Raw genomic sequence first — 22,154 nt, 5'->3', positions numbered from 1 at the left:
ATTCCCAACGGCGCTCGCTGCCACGACGCTCCGCAGATGTCCGCGGGTCACCACCGCGCGCCAACAAAAATTAATTTTTGCCAAAGGATGCTGAGGCTACGAATCGTGTCAATCGTAGCATCGACAAATGGTCGACTTTTCACCAGCCGGGTCGCTGGGTTCGGACCCCAGGTTGGGAACCCATGTTGGGATGGCGGGTTTGGTCTGTGGGCAGTGTTGGGTCTGTGAGCAGTGTTGAGTCTGTGGGCAGTGTTGAGTCTATGGTGCAGTGTTGAGTCTGTGGGCAGTGCTGAGTCTGTGAACAGTGCTGAGTCTATGGGCAGTGTTGGGTCTATGGGCAGTGTTGGGTCTGTGGGCAGTGTTAGGTCTGTGGGCAGTGTTGGGTCTGTAGGCAGTGTTGGGTCTGTGGGCAGTGTTGGGTCTGTGGGCAGTGTTGGGTCTGTGGGCAGTGTTGGGTCTGTGGGCAGTGTTGGGTCTGTGGGCAGTGTTGAGTCTGTGGGCAGTGTTGAGTCTGTGGGCAGTGTTGGGTCTGTGGGCAGTGTTGAGTCTGTGGGCAGTGTTGGGTCTGTGGGCAGTGTTGGGTCTGTGGGCAGTGTTGAGTCTGTGGGCAGTGTTGGGTCTGTGGGTAGTGCTGAGTCTGTGGGCAGTGTTGAGTCTGGGCAGTGTTGGGTCTGTGGGTGGAGAAGACGTGAAGCTTTAAGGAAGGAATGGTTGAGGGGGGGGGGGGGGCTGCTTCATGGTGACTTCTGTACTTTTTACTTAATTCGAATCGTGTTCAACGCAGTCGTTGTTTTTGCTCCGAAATGTATTTGCTGAATTGCTGTGCTTTGTCTTCAATTTAGATTTTCTCTCATTGTTTGGCCGATATCCCCCCCCCCCCCCGCTTCCCCCCAAAGGTCAAATCTTGCAAATGAGACGAGAGATGTGCGGTGTCTGTCGCGTTCTCACCTGGCTCAACAAAATCCACCCACGGGGGAAAAAAACGGATGACACGACTCAACTTAAATTTAAAATATTTTGCACATTTCAAAAAGAGTGGCTGCAGAAGCCTGCGCCCCCCCCCCCCACCACCCGGATGAGCAAAACAAAAACTTGGCAGATTCTATTTCCCAGAAGCGGTTTAAAGCCAAACGCCATAAAGGGCTGCAACAACGTGTAACGTCCGCATTCCGCGGGGGTGTGCACCCGAAGATTTTGAAACCCGTAAAAGTTTATTGCCGGCTTTGTTTTTAAACAAAAGCGCGATCAAACGCCGTGCTGCATTACGATGAAGATGTTAGCTACCTCACCTGGTATGCAGGAGGTCGTGGGTTCGATCCCGACCCTGACGATGCCTGTATATTTGGAGTTTTAGTGTCTCTCTCCCCGCGGTCGTATGGTTATTTCTCCTGGTCCCTCCACATTTAGAATCAAATAGTTTATAGTAGTTTTAAAATAGTTTTTATAGTTTATGATCGGGAGCAGGTTAGGTTACGCAATCCACGAGCAAAGTGAGCATTGTCGCGTGAGCCCCTCATCTCCCATGTACAGCCCTGCAGAGGCCAGTGGTTGAAATTCCACATTCCTATTGCAGGGGGCAAGTCTATCCATAGGGCAACCATACTCATGACTTCTCCCGCAAAGGGGCGTTCAGTTTCTCATCCCTGGAGGGATGATGATGATCATGACGATGATGGGCTGAGTTGACTCCCACCCCACCCCCACCCAGGATTTGAACTTTTAACCTTCCGAGCGCAAGCTGCAGACGGTGACTGCGACGTACCTGTATTTCAGTCGTGAAGTCGATTTCCTCCGTCTCCTTGAGACCCAGCGGGATCATGGGAATGGCCACGGTGGTGCTGCGGAGACACACGCGTGCACGCACAGGGAGACAACCGCAGAGGTCATCAGCGGGCAACGGGCACGTGGAGAGGAACCCTTTCCCTCGCTCCGAGCAACAGGCCAAGCCTCAAAGGGCGATTCGAACGATTTCCCATCCGCCTTGAGACCCCTACAATTGGTACTTTAATGGTATCTAGCCAAGGAAATACATTGAGTGTTTTCTTTTCGATTTAAAGCTTTCGTGACTGCAGGGATTCATCTTCTTGGTTCTTTCGGTAAAGTCACGTAGAAGGAAAATAATAAAATAATAAAAACATAATAAAATAATTCTCACGACGTTTCTGCCTTCTCGACAGACCTGTTCTCCACCTGAAGACGGCTGCTTGCGTTGTGGCCGAAACGTCGTGAGAATTATATTATTATTATTTTTATTTTTATTATTTTATTATTTTCCTTCTACGTGACTTTACCGAAAGAACCAAGAAGATGAGTGTTTTCTGTTAACAGGGTGCCGTGGTGCCAAGATGTTAAATTCCTCGCCTGGTATGCAGGATGTCGTGGGTTCGATCCCGACCCTGACGCCTGCTGTGTATTTGGTGTTTGGCAGGTTCTCTCTCCATGGTCGCATGGATTTTTATCCAAGTCCTCCGGTTTTTCCCGTCCACAATTAGAATCAACGTGCATTTAGTCTTTTTTTGGCTGCTTTAAATTTCTGCACAATGATGAGCCACTTCGCCAAGCTGTCATTTGTGGCCAGATCGCTTCTGAAATAAAAGCTATACAGCTCAATGGGCCTTACCTGGTAAAATAAAAAAAATTGCTTAGTTTAGTAATGTGAGGCCCCCAATGTCGAATGCTTGTTTCGGACGCGACGTTTGTCCTATACAGAGGCCGGTGATACAGAACACCGCGACCCCACGACCCCGCCCTTGCCCCCCCCCCCCCACCGACTCGCTGCGACCGGCACCTCAACGCCGCTCCTTTTGGGAGGCAGAAAGTCAGAGGCGACGGATCCCCGCTCAGTAGAATCGACGCCAAACGCCACGCGAGAAACAACGGGGGTGGCTCATCCGGCGTCGTAAAAACCTCCGGCACGTTCACCGAACACCGAAAGCAAAGCAGGCAAGAACGATTAAAATATAGCTATGTAAATAGCGCATTATATGCTAATCCCCCCCCCCCCCCACCACCTAGAAGTGTGACTATATCTTTGTGTCCGACCCGTAGGTACAACTAACTGACATCCACCAATTGCTTGTTATGCTTCTGTAAACTGTATAGGAATTGTTAATTTTGATGTGGAATGATGTAATGGCGCTCTGGGTGGCAGATTTCTGCCAGAACGGAGCCACACATTTACCGAAACAAATAAATAAATAACCTTGAATTATACCACCCCGACGACCAAAAGATAGAGATCCCCCGTATAGCCTTTAACAGACTGTTGGGGCAAGTGCTGTTAGCGAGCAGCACCTACGAAGGCCGGCACGGCACACGAAGGGGGTGTGTGGCAAGCATCATGCCACACACGCACAAGGAGGTGGTGGGGATTACAGTTTGTGATTGTAATACCGACTGCTACCTGGAACGCAACGTAGAATTAAAATCACAGACTTTGGAGAAACCGGAAAAAATAAACGTGTAATCTTTGGTGACGCAGTTCGCTCGCTCTCGGAGAGGGCGAGGGAGGACGACTCTGAGAGAAGGGACGACTCGGAGAGAAGGGACGACTTGGAGGGGCCAGGGGGAGGAACCACAGACGAGTGGGGAGGAAGCAGCAGCCGTGCGGTGAGAAGCCGGCGTCAATCTCCCCCGCCAACCCCTCCCCCAAGCTCTGCCTTCCTCTATATACATACATGAAGGTGAAACCGGAGCACGGGGAGAAAACCCACGCGTGCAAGGGGGAAACGCTCTATCCCATACCGACGGAACAGTCGCAAGTCCACGTTTTTGCTGCGCCGCCTTCACCTGACGAACCAGGGTACACACGGCTCCTCCTCCTCGTCTTCGCAACACGGCATTCGTGCTGCGATCCACCAACACACGCTGCTGCTGCTGCCGCCTCCACAGTCTGGCTAGATTTGAAAACTAAACTAAAAACTACATTTTTCATTTTACTGGGTAAGGCTTACGCACCTTACCTGGCGACAAATGAAAGCTCAATAATGTGGCTTATCATCACGTGGAAATGTAAAGCAGGCAAATCGTCCAGACGCGTGTTGTGGGTTCTAAATGTGCAGAGGAAAAACCAGAGGACCTGGAGCAAAATCCACGCCACCATGGGTAGAGAGAGACATGCAAACTCCAAATATACAGCAGCAGGCGTCAAGGGTCGGGATCGAACCCATGCACTCCTGGATCACCAGGCGAGGTCGTTAACATCTCCTAGCCACCGTGCCGATGCCACGTGGTTTAGCGTGACCGCCACCGCCGGGCTATTTACCGCATTTCACCGCCACTCATTTCGACAGTTGTTTTGTTTGTTAAAACAAAAATATAATAATCCACACAAGTGGAAGTGGGAGGGACTCTGGCAGTGCGGGGGATGTAACGGCATTCGCCGCGGTCAGCTGCTCGCGACGGCGGCGAGTTCCACTTGTGGAGTGGAGGAGATTGTGGTGGAGGGGGAGGATAGCAAGTTGAGTTTGGGTGGGGAGGTAACGGACCGGCTTAGCGCTGCAGCCCCCCACAGCCCCCAAGTGCTTCACCAAATTGCCTCCCCCCCCCGCCCCCGTCACCGGCTCACCCTCCACTCTCGTTGCCGTTGCGAAGCGATTGCGCCGATCGGAATTCAATCTCCGTCATGCGCCTAATGCGCTTCCACTCTCGCTCGCTCTCATTCAACCCTTCAGTTGTATTTATTTTCTTCTGTGTAGGCCGCTCAGCGAAATCCGGGCGTGGTACGCGCGCCGCTTGCTTGCTTGCTTGCTGCCCTATTGAGGCGATGTCTCCCCGCGTTCACAACGGAAGCCTTTCTTTGGAAAGAATGTTTTTCTCTCGCTCTGTCGGTTTTTTTTTTTCGCACAACACAAAGAACCTCCACAGGACTTGGGCTTGTGGAGCCGTGCCAATGGGGGACGCCCGGACGCTGCCTCTTCAAACACTTTGAACTCTCTCTCTAACTCTCTCTCTCTCTCTAACCTCGCTCGCTCTCCGTCTCACCTGGGTTTTTAAGTGCAGGGGAGTACGTACGTGTGTGTGTGTGTGTGTGCATGCCTGGCCATGGTGTGCGCGTGTGGGTGGGTGTGCTTGGCAGGTGCTCGGTCACAGCACTTGCACCCAAAAGTCTGCACAGAGGATCATTGTCTTTGTGCGCTTCGATCGTGGGGGGGGGGGGGGGGGGGGGGGGGAGCGAGTGGTGGTGCAGCGGTTAGCGCGCTGTGCTTCGAACGAGCCCAGCGACCCAAATTCCATCCCCACTCACGGCCACCAACCGCAGTGATGATCATCTGCACCTGTTCCCGGGAACCCCCGCCCTTCCCTAGGTCGATTCAGCTTTAAAAACGAGTACCTGGTGCGGTGTGTTAGAAAATAAACATCAGCACTCGGCAATCTCTGGGCCTTCCATTCCGTGACACACCTGGACTGGAAGAAAACTTCTAAACTAAAAAAAAACTATACCATGGGACCTCCCTTGCCAGTATCAAAATATAAGAATAGGTTTTACCCTTTCTGGCAAATTAAACAGTTTTGTTAAGATGTTAAAACACCGAACTGAAGCCTTTCTGCGAGGAATCATGTCTGCATTAACCACATATACTTGTGGTGAACATGCAAACACAAAAGCATGCTCCGACATCTTAACACAACTGTTTTTTTTGCCAGAAAGGATCAAACCTATTCTTATAAAAAAAAATTACCAGGTAAGGCCCACTGAGCTACCGTGGCCTGCTGGAGGAATCCGATGAGCTACAAAGCTCTTTCTTTTTCACAGACATTCGGCCGTTACAGATGAACAGCACACGATGGCTTGAGCGGTCCTCTCCCGTGGGTTGTGTGAAGACCGCGTGCGTTTAGACAGACACAACGCTCGGCTATTTTGTCATTTGTCTTGATAATAGCCAACTATTTTCTTTTATTTTACCAGGTAAAGAAGACCCACCGGAGCTATGCAGCTCTTTCTCAGAATGGACCTGGCCATCACAAATGATATCTCAATGAAGTGGCTTATCACGTGGAAATGTACAGCAGCTCAATACTCTGTAAGCACACGTTGTATTCTAAATGTGGAGGGAGAAACCGGAGGACCCTGCGGGAAAATCCATGATACCACGTCGAAAGAGAGACAGACACGCAAACTCCAAATATACATCAGGTGTTTGGTGTTAGATCCCGTAAATATAAATATGTCGTTAAACCCGCCACCACCCGACACAGCCAACTAGTCAGGTTTGTACAGCACACCGGTGTGCTGGAGAGTAAACCCACAACATTCAATAATCACAACAGGCGTCAGGGTCTGGATCGAACCGACGACCTCCTGCATACCAGGCGAGGTAATTAACACCCTCGCCAAGTGATGTGTAAAGGAATCCGGTTCGATTCGGATCTTCAAGTCCTTCCGCCCCAAGACATCTCTTTCAGAAGGCGAGCCACTTCTTGGCCAATCCCACGCCCCCCCCCACCCCCCATTGTTTTTATGCCAGGCGCCTGGGGACTATCACCAGCCGGAATTACAAAAGGCGGCCGCCCACGCACCACCCTATCTTGTGCGCCGCGCCGGCATTCACAGGTGCGCGGGTAGGTGCGGTGTGACGTTGGTGTGCGCGAGTGTGTGTGCGTGTGTGTGGAACCCGGCGACCAGAGTTCGATTCCCGCTCGCGGCCAACGCCGGTGATGATGAATCTGAACCGATTTAAATTTCGATTTAAAGCTTTCGTGACTGCAGGGAATCATCTTCTTGGTTCTTTCGGTAAAGTCACGTAGAATGGAAATAATAAAATAATAAAATAAAAATTAAACATAATAAAATAATTCTCACGACGTTTTGGCCACAACGCAAGCAGCCGTCCTCAGGTGAAGAACAGGTCTGTCGACTTCAGACTATCTTATCGACAGACCTGTTCTTCACCTGAGGACGGCTGCTTGCGTTGTGGCCGAAACGTCGTGAGAATAATTTTATAATATTAAATTTTTATTATTTTATTATTTCCATTCGACGTGACTTTACCGAAAAAACCAAGAAGATAATCTGAACCGGTCCTGGGCCTCCCCTAGGTCGACTCGGCCTCAACATCGCCACTCGAAAGACAAAGGCGGCCCGGGGCGTGGGGTGCTGGGCATCCACCCACCAGTGTGCCGCAGTCGGCCTTCCGCAAGTGCTGCTCGCCAACAGCACTTGCCCCAACAGGTCCGTTAAGGCTACACGGGGGGTCGTGCGCCTTTGTCTTTTTTGTACTTGGATTGGGGTGACGCTTGGCAAAATAAACGCAAAGGTCAAATGCCGCTCCCTTCTTCGGCCGTTGTATTAACACCCTGGCCCCGCGCGGTTTCACGTCGAGAAACAGAAGGGACTTGGGAAGTCGTTGAGTAGGGGGGGGGGAGGGAGAAGATGCCAAGATGATGTTAAGACGAAATGTATCTCGGGATCGCTGCTACCGCCAACAATGTAAGTAGAACTTATTTCGAAACCGTACGTAGCCAACCGTGCTAATTGGAGGTGCCGGGGGAAGGACAACAAACTAAACACAAAAAGTATATCTAAAGAAATGAGTTTCCAATCTAGATCAGTGGCTTCTACGTTACTTTACCGAAAAAACCAGGAAGAGATCAGCGAGGTAATGTGGTTCACGTGTGGCAAGCGCTTTGTGTGTTGACGGGCGCGACCTCGTAACGTTTTCGTTTGGCAACCGGAAACCATCGCAGCTCGGCGAGTACTGGATGGACACAGTCATTATTTTCTAGATTTGAAGCTTTCGTGACTGCAACGATTCATACTCTTAGGTTTTGTCGGTAAAGTCACGTAGGTAAAAAATAATAAAATTAAAATTAATAAACGTAATAATAAAAATAAAATAACAAATCACGACGTTTCGGAGGCAACACAAGTCTCCGTCATCAGGTGGGACTGTCACAGCTAAAATTTACTGTATCAAGTGATTACTTTTATTAATTTTAATTTTATTATTTTTTACCTACGTGACTTTACCTAAAAAACCAAAGAGTATACGGTCATTATAATAATTATTATACTTCGATAAAAAACAATTTACGTATGCCTCGAATTTTTTTTTTCTGGCTGGCTGTTGCCTGGACTCATCTCCACCACCACAACGGTAACCCCACTGCGAGTGGCCGCTGCGGGCCATCGCCACAGATTCTAGCTGGGTAACTGGCTACACAGGATTCTGCGCGTGAAAACATATATATTGCATTGAAACGGCGGAAAACGTTTGGAAGACGCAATCATAATATTAGATGACAACACCGTAGAGGTGGGAGTAACGAATACACAACACTGACCACATGGCACATTTAAAACAAGTATAACCCGTAAAAACAAAGTTTTTCACTATAAATCCTTTATATGCGTGGCGGCTAGAGTCCTCTCGTCCTCTGGCTTGAGATGGCTGCCACCTATGGGTAAGATGATTGCATGGCACCATTAAGCAATTGGTAATTAAATATAATATTTTTGTCCTAAAAAGCGTAAAATTTTGGAAAAAAATTTTCACGAACATTAATTGTCAAGCACAACGAGTCTGTGTGGAAAATGTCAGCTGGATTGGATCACGGGAAGTGGGTTAAAAAACGACCGAAAGATTTGCACGGTCGTAAGCAAGCAAGCAAGCGCGCAAGTGAACTTAATATAAAGGATTTAAAAATCGCTCAAACTTTTCAATTGTCCTCCGATTAATTAAATTCTTTCATTATCGCGAGTATTTTTTTGGGGGATCCGACAAACGAGATCCGGCACACATGAGCGTGAGCATCGGTGAGGGCGAGCGGTGATGCTCATCCGTTTACAGCCCTGCAGAGACAGTGGTGGAAATTCCACATTCCTCTGGCGGGGCCGATGTCTCTGGGGTCGTAACGTGGCGAGCCCATCATCAGGGGACCGCTTTGGCCAGAGGACAACAGCCGTTGCCTTGAGCCCACAAAGTGGTACTCATATTGATCGACCCCGGAGGAGATGATTGGACCGTGTGTGTGGTGGGAGGGACTGGGGGTGGTAAATTGTGGGTACTCCCACCCCGCTTGCAAGACGTCCCCCCCCCACCCCCCTGTATCGTCCGTTCGTATTGTTTGCCGACGCAACTCTCGCCCATCCGCCCCGACTGGACATCCGTGAGAGAGAGAAATAAACGAAGAGCTTCATAGCTCATCGGATTCTTCCAGGATAAACAAAGATTCCGATTGTCTAGCAGCGGAGGCCAGCGAGCGACACAAGTGAGACATTACTGGGCTCTGCCTCTTATCTGTAACCCTAGCACATTAATACACAGTATTATATATATGCACAGTATACACAGTATATATACACAGTATATACAGGGTGCTTCAAACATTTTTTTAAAACACTTATAGAGTGACTATCGTTTTTAATGGAAAAATAACGGATGATAATACACTGTAACATGATAACAAATGTAATGTTCATAGCTTCGAAAAGTCAAAGAGTCTCCACTTGTTTGCCACCATTGACAATGCGTGGCCTGGAATCGTCTCCAGGTGGTGGTCTCCAGAGCCCAGGCAGGGGGCACATTTCTTGTGGCATTGTCGCAAGTTTCTCAGAAGTGTTTGCAGTTTTTTTAAGCGCCCTGTGTATATATACACAGCAGGTACGTGCGGTCAGGGGAGGCAGGGGAGGCAGAGCCTGGTCATACTCCAATGAAAATAGCTGTTGCGAAAAAGTAAAAAGAATACTCGAATAAAATGAATATGAAGATTTTTGTCACTGATCTTCTGTGTTATAAATGTCATTTCTGTACGATTCCAATCATTTTTATAGTCAAAATCGCCAAATTCGCGGAGCTCCGCTGCAAATACGGGAAGAGACGAGAAGTGAGGCAGCGACGGGCTCAGCCTCCCCTCTGATTGCGCAACCCCTCAGAAACTGGATGGAGTGTGGGCAATAAACGCGTGCCTGTTACTATCTCAGTATGTGACCAATGTAATGTTTGTAGACCCCTTCATTTCATGTCCTCGTCTTCCATACTCCAGGTAACTTATTTCACGTACGCGTATAAAGATATTTAGGCTCGCTGGTCTCGTCATGAAACTGCAATTAAAAAGCACCAGAGGGGAGGCAGCTATCACATCTGCCTCACTGAGGGGGGTGTGTCTAACACGCCCCCTCAGTGAGGACACGCCCCCTCAGTGAGGACACGCCCCCTCTGAGGCCACGCCCCCTCCGTGAGGACACGCCCCCTCATTGTGTGAATCTGGCTGCGACACAAGCCAGTGCCTCCCCAGCCATTGACCTCAGCGCACACGTCACTGATACACAGTGTATGTGTACATATATATATAAATTCCGGTTTGAAGCGAATGCCGGGCGGTGGATGGATTGGGGGAGGCTCCTTTGGTGGCCATACCAGCTTGTTTTTCCTCCCCGAAGCCGTTCTTGTTTGCCTTAAGGAGAAACATTAACCGGGGTTTAGCGTTTTTTGGTTTTTACCAGTGGGTGCACGGCGAGCCCGAGCGTCGCACAATCACCGATTTGTTTTGTTGCCGAACAGAACCATGGCACACCCGTGTTAAGTCGCTTCGGTTTGGATCGGTTCATTTGGGCGCCACGGTGGCTAGGAGACGTTAACTACCTCGCCTGGTGTGCAGGAGGCCGTGGGTTCGATCCAGACCCCGACGCCTGCTGTGTGTTTGGAGTTTCCGTCTCTCTCTCCCCGTGGTCGCGTGGACTTTTTCCTCCGGGTCCTCCGGCTTTTCCCTCCAACATTTAGAAACGTGCGTTTAGAGCATTTGGCCGCTATAAATGTTCACGTGATAAGCCACTTCCTTGAGCTATCATTTGTGATGGCGAGGTCGCTTCTGAAAAATAGCTAATAGCTCAGTGGAGCCTTACCTGCTACAAATAATTTTTGTTTTTTATTTTGGTAAATTTGAGTAACGAATCCCCCATTTTCGATGGTTACCTGGTTACACAATAGATCGGTGTAATCAGAAGAGGTTTTACCCTTTCTGGCAATAAAACAGCTGCTAAGATGTTCAAACATTGGAAGAAGGTGTCAAGTCTGCATTAACAACACGTAATTGTGGCAAAACATGCAAACATAATAATATATGCCATTGTCTCTGATAATATATGCTGATTGGCCTACACCAGAAACAGCCTTCTTTATGGCCTTGCCTGAAGTGTCAGACCAGAGAATACCAAAAGGCCAACAGCACAAAGACGATGCAAGTATCTGAGCATTTACAGCTTGGGGTCACGCGGTTATAGGTAAAACCTATTCTAATTGTTCATTATTTTTCATACTCCAAAAAATGCCCCATAGATACGGTGTAACCAGGTTAGCGCACCTCCGATTAGCGCACCTCCGATTAGCGCAGTTGGCCACGTACGGCGTGAAAGAGGTTCAACATACTTATGTACAAACCCGGTTAACTACAACAACAAAAAACCCAAAACCGTGATTTCAACCAATCCAACAACAACTGCGCGAATGGCAAAGTACGTCCTTCGTCAACACGATGCCACTGGCACAGAGAGCGCAATGCGGCTGAGAGAGAACGCATCTCATTTTTTTTACAACGGCTAACGCGAAAATTTCGGCGCAGATTGGATCGGCCGCACTCATCGGCTCCGCCGTGCTGACAATCCCTAACCGAGGCGAAAACCGATACCGGCACGACGCTGCTCTAGGGGGCACGGTAATGCCGCAAATAACCGGCCAGCCAGTCGATCAGTCAGTCAGCCAGCCAGTCAGTCGGCCAGTCAGCGAGCCATTCAGTCAGGTCGGTCAGCCAGTCAGGTCAGCCGGCCTGTCAGTCGGCTGGTCGGTCAGTCGTCCGTATTCCCAGCTGAGACTTGACCCAATGAGTTTGTTGACTCTGCGGTTGGCTGTGGAATCCCACTGAGGGCTTTGTGGACATTTCGCTGGTCACGTAATTCCGACCCAGTGCCCCCCCCAATCCCCCTTGCCTTCGATAATCAGGCCACCACCGGGTTCATAGTACTGCGCCACCACTCTCCTGAAAATAATTCAGTTGTGGAATTTGTATGCCTCGTCTCAGTGATGTGTAAAAAAAATCAACAAAAACACAATTAGGTTAATTATCTTATAGGAGCAGTACACTAGCGGACTTGAAAGCGAGAGGTCGCCGGTTGGATGCCATCTCCCGCCTGTGACTACACAAACAACAAAACGTTGAATCCCATTCAATTGAAATGTTCTCACTTAATTTGGTTAAAAAGTTCAATGTCTGAGACTGCGAAAAACAAATGTTAGTTCGATGGAGATGGGAAAGAATACGATAAAAGTTGATGCGCGGTGTGAATAAAGAGCCCTCCACTGAGGCGGACTCAGAACTAGTTCTGTGACATCAACTTCCAGGGCTGTTCTCTGACACAGGATGCTGCACTGCTACCCACAGAGATCAGAATAAAAAAATTAACCCGTAAAAACAAAGTTTTTCACTCTAAATCCTTTATATGCGTGGCGGCTAGAGTCATCTCGTCCTCTGGCTTGAGATGGCTGCCACCTATGGGTCAGATGATTGTCTGCCAGCATTAAGCAATTGGTAATTAAATATTTTTAACAAATTCCCTAAACAGTGAAAATTAATTGTCACACACAACGAGTCTGTGTGGAAAATGTCAGCTCGATTGGATCACGGGAAGTGGGTTAAAAAACGACCGAAAGATTTGCACGGTCGTAAGCAAGCAAGCAAGCACGCAAGCACGCAAGCGAACTTAATATAAAGGATTTAAAAATATATCCCGTCTCGTGCCCTACCAATTGCACAAATTACGTAACATCACCAGCACTGACAAAGGTAAAGCTCCCCCACATAGCCTTAACCGACTGCTGGAGCAAGTGCTGTTCAGCGAGCACCCATGAAGGCCAGCAGGGCACACAAGAAGGTAGGGGGCAGCCAGCACCGTTCCCGGCCGCCTTTGTCTCCCCAGTGCTGATATTTAAAAACGCTGGGTACTCATTTGAGGCCGAGTCAACCTTAGGGGAGGACCCATGACTAACTGGTTCAGATATTCATAACCGATGTTGGCCATGACCAGGAATAGAACTCGGGTCACCGGGTGTGTACGGCCGGCAAACCGTGTCGCCGCTCCCCACACTCGCACACTGAACAGCCGTACTTCACCACGCTGGTCAGTGCGGCTTGTCCAAGGGGGGAGTCACCCAGGACCGGTTCGGACGGTCGCACGCCACCCCGAAGTTAGCCGTGGCCTGGAATCGAACTCGGATGACAATTTTTTTTATTGCACCGCTGCGGTGGCGAAAATGTCACGATTATGTCAATACGGGGGCTTACCAACAAAGGTGCCTCGCTTTAAGCAAATGTTATTCTTTCACAGAGGTTCAATAAACCTTTACACGGTGAAAAATACCGAGGTGGTTTTTTCCTTCACCCTTTAAAATCACAACGGGGCCAACAAAGAACACTTGTGCCCTTCCTCATCTGACAGTGCGTCAAAAGACAAAGATCCCCCGCATAGCCTTAACAGAATGTTTGGGCAAGTGTTGTTTACGAGTAGCACCTGTGAAGGCCGGCACGGCGCACGAGTGGGTTGGGTGGCCAGCACCACGCCCGGCCGCCTTTGTCTCCCCGGTGGCGATGTTTACTACGCACCGCACTAGGTACTCATTTGAGGCCGAGTCGACCTACGGGAGGCCCAGGACCGGTTCATTACCTGCAGATGTCCGACCTTGGTTACAACTCGGGTGAGTTTAAAACACGCAGTACTATTAGGCTTTTGCGACCAATATTATCCATAATAAATGTTTTTTTGGGTTAGAGCGCGTGGATATAAATGTGCAGTTAAACCCGCCACCGCGCGACACAGCCGATCAGTAACGCTCGTCACGTAAATGAAACGTGCAAATTAATTACTAGTTCAGCACACGCCGGTTTGTGTGTTGGAGACGAAACCCACGACAACGTTGACAATCCCGAGTATCACGATTACGACGAACCTCGTCAGGCGACTGGCCAGAGTTGTGGAGAAACCTTCCCCCTGACGAACGTCCCCCCCACCCCCGCTCGCTCCGAAAGCGCAGCGGGAGGCGTTTGACCTTCAAAAAGCAGAGCTTGCGCTCCCGGACAGGTTTTTTGGGCCCGGCAAGTTTTGCCCGAGCTGCTGTTGAAACCGTTTTTGGACGTCCGCACGTCCAACGTCGCGCCGTGTTCGTCGGCTATCGGAACCCCAATGACAACAACAACCGTGTGACAACAACAACAACGCCGCCAAGGAGGACGAGGAGTGGGAAGGTGTGGGGGATATCTCCTTCACAAATTGGAACGATGGGGGGGGGAAGCCCAACCACCCGTCGCCCCCTCCACCCGCACCGACGCTTTGCGACTCAATCCGGATGTCAACGGGGGAAATGCACACGCGGACTGTTAAACCGCTAAACGAACGTCGCGTGTGCGCGCTCGCGGACGGGCGCTGCTGCGTGGGCGTGTGGGCGCTACCGCCACAGTCGGCGTTTAACAAGAGCGGTGGCCTTGACGCAAGCCCTGACCGACGACGGCACGCGCGCCCGTCACAGCGCCCATCGCCGCCACAGCGGCTCGTACACTCCGTTACGCTACCTTTCGCTTTGCCGTTGGAACAAAAGAAAAAAGAAAAAAGCAACGGGGGGGGGGGAGGGGGCCTACGATGGTTTGGTTAGTTCTTCGAGTCTTTCCACGGTAGCCGAGCGGACGAGTCAGCTCGTTCCGCCAGAGCACGCGTGGTCGCATTGGGGCACCAGTGACACGTGCCCAACGGTTCGCACCTCACCACCGCATTCACATTTGGGTGGTTGGCTCCCTCATCGTTCCAATTTATGAAGGAGATATCCCCACAACTTGCTCCTCCTCCTCCTTCGCGGCATTGTTGTCGTTGTTGTCGTCAGAATGCGGTTGTTGTTGTCATCGTCATGGTCGTCGGGGAACGGTTGTTGTTGTCGTCGTCGGGACGCGGTTGTTGTCATTGTCTTCGGGAACTCGGTTGTTGTTGTTGTTGTTGTCATCTTCATTGTCGTCGGGGAACGGTTGTTGTTGTCGTCGTCGGGACGCGGTTGTTGGGAGCGGCCCCCACTGGCGTCGTCGGGGCAGCAGAGACCAACGACGGCCGTTCCTTCGCCGGCTCCTCGGTACGGGGCTCTGGTTTTGCACGCCCGCCGTTTCCTCCAAATCCCCCCCCCCCCCCCCCCCCCCCCCCCCCCCCGAAGCCGCCCCCCCGACCGAAGCCGCCCCCCCCCCCCCCCCCCCCGAAAGGCCCCTTCCCCCCCGAAGCCCCCCTCCCCCCGAACACGCGACTTGGTGGCATGGGGGGGGGTGCATTTTGGCTGCTAAAACTAACTAACTTGATTTTACCAGGTAAGGCCCACTGAGCGATGCGAGCTCTTTGTCACAAGTGACCCGGCCATCACGAAACGATAGCTCAACCAAGGTGGCTCATCGTCAACGTGCGGAAACGTATTGCAGCCAAATGCACCGAACGCATGGCCTTGTCGATTCTAAACGTGGAGTGAAAGATCGGAGGACCCGGAGAAAAATCCACGCGACCACGGGGAGAGAGAGAGAGACACGCAAACTCCATCTATACAGCAGGCATCGGGGGTCGGGATCAAACCCACGACCTCCTGTATGCCTGGTGACGGAGTTAACATCTCGTATTCACAAAGCGGGCTTCTTGGTTTCAGACGGCAGGGTTGTTGGTGGGGATTTGAGGTTTGATATGAAGAGGGGCAACGATGCTCCTCATCCTACTCACCGCCAACAACTACGACGATGACTCTGCATCTCTCTGAGCTGGCTTTGACCGTCAGGGTATCATCAGCAGAATTGGGTGGGGGGGGAGGGTTGGGAAATACTTGCTGTGGTTGCGAACTATGCCGAGCCATCGTTTGTAAAAAGAAAGCACAACAACAATGTTGTCCACTCATAGCTGAGGAATCACAGGTATGAGCGAAACAACGACGAGGGACATGTCAACATGTTTTTTAAAAATTCCCCTTTCATGAAAATTACGCTGTTGTGTGTGGCTTTTTAAGGGGCTTCTGCCGTTTCATCACATGTTGCGTACGATGAAACGACGTCTCCCGAACCTGATCAGGGGGCGAACGTCGCCTCTCTGTCGCGGCTCTGGTCATCTGGAATTCACTGCCCCCATAGACTAAATGCCCGCAGACTCGCACAGACCCGCAGACTCGCACAGAGACCTATAGACTCACACAGAGACCCACAGACTTGCACAGAGACCTATAGACTCACACAGAGACCCTCAGACTTGCACAGAGACCTATAGACTCACACAGAGACCCTCAGACTTGCACAGAGACCTATAGACTCACACAGAGACCCTCAGACTCGCACAGAGACCTATAGACTCACACAGAGACCCACAGACTTGCACAGAGACCTATAGACTCACACAGAGACCCTCAGACTCGCACAGAGACCTATAGACTCACACAGAGACCCTCAGACTCGCACAGAGACCTATAGACTCACACAGAGACCCACAGACTTGCACAGAGACCTATAGACTCACACAGAGACCCTCAGACTCGCACAGAGACCTATAGACTCACACAGAGACCCACAGACTCGCACAGAGACCATGTCACAGCTCCAGTTGTCTGGAATTAATTGCCTGCTGCTCCTCTCTCACCGTTTGCTGTTGCAGACATACTTCAGAACTGTTTTTTGAGTATAGTTTTGTCGTCCTTCCCCCCACACCTCGAATTAGCAGGATTTGCAACATACAGTGCAAAAGAAGCTCTACATATATACATGCAGAGGCTCGCAGGTCGAATCCAGCCGGCCGCCCCGGTTAATACCGCGGCGAGTCATGGCCGTTAGTCGTTACTGCACGCCATCGGCTTCACGGTGGATGGCGAGGATCGGGAGGCATAGGCCCGGCCCGTGAGCAAATGAGCGTGTTAGCGAGAGAGCGCAAGTGTGTGTGAGCGAGCGAGCAAGCTAGCACGTGAGCGAGTGAGTGACAGCATGACTGAGTGAGTGTGTGAGCCTGTGAATGAGCGAGTGAGAGCGCGAGCGAGTGGGTAAGCGAGCGCGTTAGCAGGTGAGCAAGTGAGCGAGTGAGAGCGTGAGCGAGTGAGTGAGTGAGCGAGCGCGTTAGCACGTGAGCAAGTGAGCGAGCAAGTGAGCGAGCGAGTGACCGAGCGAGAGCGCGAGCGACCGAGTGGCGTGAATCGCGGCCGTACCTCTCCGGCTGGTAGACGTCGACGGAGCCGTTGACCTGGGCGAGCAACTCCCACAGCAGCTGGAGGTTCGAGTTCACGAAGCTCAGCTCCAGAAACACGGACTCGCGCACCTTCGTGTTGTTGGTCGCCCTGCCGCACACGGGGGACACGGAGAGATATCGATTGTCCGCTCGGGAGAGGCCCACGATTCCAGAAGAGGTTTTTTTTTTTTCCGTGACAAACCTTACTCATTGGCCGTGTCGGGTGGTGGCGGGTTTAACGACGCATTTATATTTACACGATGTAACCGCGAAAAAAACCTCTTGTGGATCATATTTGGTCGCGGAAGCCTCCTCCGTGTTAACCTAACGATTCCTGCACGTGCATTTCGGACACGTTGGACACGTGGGCAATTGTTACATTTTTAGTTATTGTTACAATGGCAACAACGGCATCACCTGTGGCCACACCACGGAGAGGAGAGTAGAGTCATGGATGGACTAATGAATGGACAAAGAGAAAGAAACGAGAGAGAGAGAGGGGAGGCCAGGATGGAAGATCCCTAAGGCCAGTGGGCAGAGGTCGCAACCGGGTACCCGATACCCGTACCCTACCCGATACCTGGCTACCCGTACCCGGCTGGGTACGGGTAGCCCGTTTGAGACACTGGTGTGGCCGGGTACGGGTAGGCCGCGAGTCACTGGTGAGTAGCCGTTTGTCACTCATTTCGGGTAGGGTACGGGTAGGGAACGGGTACCCGTACCCGGCCGCGTACGGGTACCCATTTGCGACCCTGGTGCGGCCGGGTACGGGTACGGTTAAGGAATCAAAACCCGTTTGCGACCTCTGCCAGTGGGTTCTTAACCTTTACTGCAGCCTTGCACCCTTTTGGTTCTCAATCGTGTAAAAAAAAAATGATCACGTTAATAAACACACTTAGGGTTTGATGAAGCAAAAGTAGTTGTACTTATGTGCCCGTGCTTAATTCGTGTTTCGACGATTTACCTTCTAAACAAATCTGGCCACGTCTCGCACGCCCATGGAGTGTGTGCACCCCAGGGCTCAGAGCTGCTGCCCAAGACGGGCAAAGTGGAGGGCACGGCTCAAGATGGGCAGCGCGGAGCGAGGAGCAGCAGGAAAGGGGAGGAGGAGGAAGGAGAGAAGGAATGACTGGGCCAAGATGTTGGGGGGGGGGAGGGGGGATGATGAGAGGGCGGTGATGATGAGATTAGGAGTCTGTTTTCCCAGGCGAGAGGGGAAGGGCTCACCATGGGAGTGGCCGCATAAAAGTAAAAAATTTTGATGGGAGGCTTGAGTCGATTTAGATGGAGAGACCATTACGCTCAACTACCCCGGAAAGTCCTGGGTGGCGAGCAAATATCTGAACGGTCCCGAGCACCTGCCTCCCCATCCCCCATACTGCACCGCGCTGGTCAGTGCGGGTTAGTGAAGGAGTGGGCTCAGAAACCGGCTCGCGTACAATTCGCCGACGACGTCAGCCGCAGTTGGGAATTGAACTCGAGGTCACGGCAGAAGAATTAGCCGCCACTGCCTGGGCGACGTTGGCTATGCGCGCCTACCATCATCAGTGACAGTAGCAGCAGCAGCAGCATCGTCATCATCACCACCACCAGCAGCAGCAACTATCACGTTTGTTGAGTGTCCGAGACAGTTGGCCAGGGTTCGGCGAGGGACACCGCACCCATCACTTTTGACCCTGGCAATCCGGAGAGCACCGGCGATGGATGCCCTGCGACTCGTTGCGCTCACGCGCCATGGCGCAGGTTAAAAACCACTCGCCGCGCCGTCTACGCAGAGAACGGGCGGCGGCGGCGGGAGGCACGTGAGAGATATTACTAAAACTAGAAACTATTTTTCGAATTAAAGCTTTCGTGACTGCAGGGATTCATCTTCTTGGTTCTTTGGGTAAAGTCACGTAGAATGGAAATAATAAAAATAAAACATAATAAAATAATTCTCACGACGTTTCGGCCACAACGCAAGCAGCCGTCCTCAGGTGAAGAATAGGTCTGTCGAGAAGGTCTGTCGAGAAGACAGAGTCATTCACACTCTGTCTTCTCGACAGACCTGTTCTTCACCTGAGGACGGCTGCTTGCGTTGTGGCCGAAACGTCGTGAGAATTATTTTATTATGTTTTATTTTATTATTTATTATTTCCATTCTATATAAACTATTTGTTTTATTGCACCAGGTAAGGCCCGCCCCTAGCTGTGTAGCTCTTTTGACAGAAGCGACCCGGCCACAAATGACAGCTCAACGAAGTGGCTCATCATCATCAGCACGTGGACATTTAAAGTAGCATCCTAGTACTCAGAACGTGGGATGTCGATTCGAAAACGTGGAGGGTAAAACCGGAAGGAGAGAGAGAGAGAAAGAGCACGCGCTCCAAATATACAGCCAGCAGGGGTCAGGGTTGGGATCGAAACCACGACCTCCTGCATACCAGGTGAGGGAGTTAACATCTCGTCACCGTGGCTCCCTGAAAACAACGCCTGCTCAGCGGCAATAACCGATACCTATCCCGATCACACCGTCACTTGGCAGCGTGCCAAGAGGCACGGGTGGGGGTCATGGGGGGGGGGGGGGTCCGGCACGGGGGAGCCACACCTAGCAGCAAGAAATAAGAATCGCCGTCCGACCAAGTTCACTGTCCTGCTGTTGGCAGGGAGACGGAACATCGGACAACGGACACGCCGAGGGTCGCACCGCACGAGGATTGGGAGGAGGGGGAGGGTGGGGGTGGTGGTTATCCCGTCGGTTGGCAGATACGAGCAACCTACTTGCTGGACAACCTTCTCGAAAACGTCTCAAATTTCCCCCGCAGGTTGACGATGTCTTCGCGCGCTCGGTGGCTCCATCTGTGCACGATCCGCCAACTGCGTTGCTTTGCTTGGCAAAATAAAACCGGGAAGTTATCGGGGTGGTGGGGGGGGGGGGCTTCGTGTTTTTTTTTTAAAGCAGCTGAATCGGCCGCCAGCATCGAATGCTCAGAAAATATAAAAATTGTGACATCGCTGAGATGGCGATGACAAGAGGGAGGACTTCATTCAGCAGCGGATGGACCATGGCTTGCAATGGCCACAACGATGATCACACGATAGTATCGAAAACGATGACGAGGAGGACCGTGATGTTGATGATATTGAGCATGATGAAAATTATGACTATGATATTGATGAAGAAAATGATCACAGTATTGAAAATGTGATAATGATGACTGATCTTGATAATGATGATATTGATCATGACGATGACACCGATGGATTTGTCTTGGCCAGCAAGCCGTCTCGCTCACAAAAGACAAAAATCCCCCGTATAGCCTTGACAGGCTGTTTGGGGCAAGTGCTGTTAGCAAGTGGCACTTCTGAAGGGCGGCACGGCACAAAAGGGGGTCTGTGGCCAGCACCACGCCCGGCCGCCTTTGTCTCTCCCGAGTGGCGATGTTTACCACGCACCGAACCGGGTACTCTTTTGCGGCCGATTCAAACCTTACAGAGGGCCCAGGAACGGGTTCAAATAATCGCCACCGGTGTTGGCCGTGAGCGGGAATCGAACTCGGGCCGCCGGGTCAGTAGCTCAGCGTGCCAGCCCCTACCCGCTACACTACCGCTCGCACAAACACACACCGAGAAGCTGTACCGCCTGGCACCACTGTGCGACACCTCAATGGCCCTTGATGACCACCAGAGCCGAAACTCCGAAGGGCCCCGGGGGCCGATGGGCAGGCGATGTACAAAGCTTCCCCCCCCCCACCGCTCCCTTCCCGACACGGCAAATAAGGTGGCTCGGCAACAGCAAAAGTTACTGAGCAGGCGAGGCAGCCCGGGATCGATTCCCGGCCGTGGCCAGCTAAGGTGCGTCCTGAGCAGCCCCGATGCCCCCCCCCACCCCACCCTGTCCCCACTCCTGCACCAACCCGCAATAACCAGCGTGGTGAAGTATGGCCATCAAAGGGACCCCAATGAGGTTCGACTTCCGAGTGTTCACTTTAAATCGACTTGTAGTAGGCGTGCAAAAATTTAACGATTCGCTAAGATAGCAGAGGGCGTGGAGGGGAGTGGTGTGAGATGAGAGGGGAGAGGTAGGAGAGTGCGTGGAGGGGAGTAGAGTGAGATGACAGGGGAGAGGTAGGAGAGTGCGTGGAGGGGAGTAGAGTGAGATGAGAGGGGAGAGGTAGGAGAGTGCATGGAGGGGAGTGGAGTGAGATAAGAGGGGAGAGGTATGAGAGTGCGTGGAGGGGAGTGGAGTGAGATGACAGGGGAGAGGTAGGAGAGTGCGTGGAGGGGAGTAGAGTGAGATGAGAGGGGAGAGGTAGGAGAGTGCATGGAGGGGAGTGGAGTGAGATAAGAGGGGAGAGGTATGAGAGTGCGTGGAGGGGAGTGGAGTGAGATGAGAGGGGAGAGGTAGGAGAGTGCGTGGAGGGGAGTAGAGTGAGATGAGAGGGGAGAGGTAGGAGAGTGCGTGGAGGGGAGTGGAGTGAGATGAGAGGGGAGAGGTAGGAGAGTGCGTGGAGGGGAGTGGAGTGAGATGAGAGGGGAGAGGTAGGAGAGTGCGTGGACGGGAGTGGAGTGAGATGAGAGGGACCGGTTAGACAATCGTCACCCGGTGTTGGCCAGCGAGCGGGAATCGAACTGGGCTGCCCGGGTTCCGTAGCGCAGCGTGCTAACCGATGCACCACCGCTCCCTCCCACACACACACACGCACACATTCACACGCACGCGCGTACGTGACCAACCGGCATTGTCTCGCTCGCTTGCAGTGGAAGCCGTAAACAATCCGGCTGGATCTTACGGAACCCGTTTGACGAGGCCCTCTTGCTCAACTGGGAGCTCGCAGCAGAACGCAGGAACCCAAACAGCCCTCACTGGCTGCCGACTCTCGCCGTGATTGTAGCAACGGGCAAGGGAGCGAGCAGGCCCAGGTGAAGATAGCACAACAGCAGGGCCGATTACGGCTAAAAGGCAGATTTTATT

The 22,154-nt window shown here is 51.8% G+C and overlaps 1 protein-coding gene across 2 annotated transcripts in view; it reads right to left on the bottom strand.

Annotated features, from left to right (window-relative positions):
- The window catches only part of LOC133355799 (rhophilin-2-like), a 66,027-nt gene that overhangs the window by 22,829 nt on the left and 21,044 nt on the right, over window positions 1–22,154 (bottom strand). For both annotated transcript variants that reach the window (XM_061573168.1, XM_061573170.1), the window contains exons 3-4: window positions 17,181–17,309; window positions 1,763–1,838 (exon numbers count right to left, since the gene is read on the bottom strand). In XM_061573168.1, the coding sequence (XP_061429152.1) occupies window positions 1,763–1,838; window positions 17,181–17,309 (205 nt within the window). The remainder of the gene's footprint in view (window positions 1–1,762; window positions 1,839–17,180; window positions 17,310–22,154) is intronic.

Source organism: Lethenteron reissneri, chromosome 52, assembly GCF_015708825.2.
Source record: "Lethenteron reissneri isolate LAM-NWPU_2019-01 chromosome 52, ASM1570882v1, whole genome shotgun sequence".
Taxonomy (NCBI): Eukaryota; Metazoa; Chordata; class Hyperoartia; order Petromyzontiformes; family Petromyzontidae; genus Lethenteron; species Lethenteron reissneri.
The sequence above is the reverse complement of the archived record's forward strand: the minus strand, read 5'-3'. Positions and strand labels throughout refer to the sequence as shown.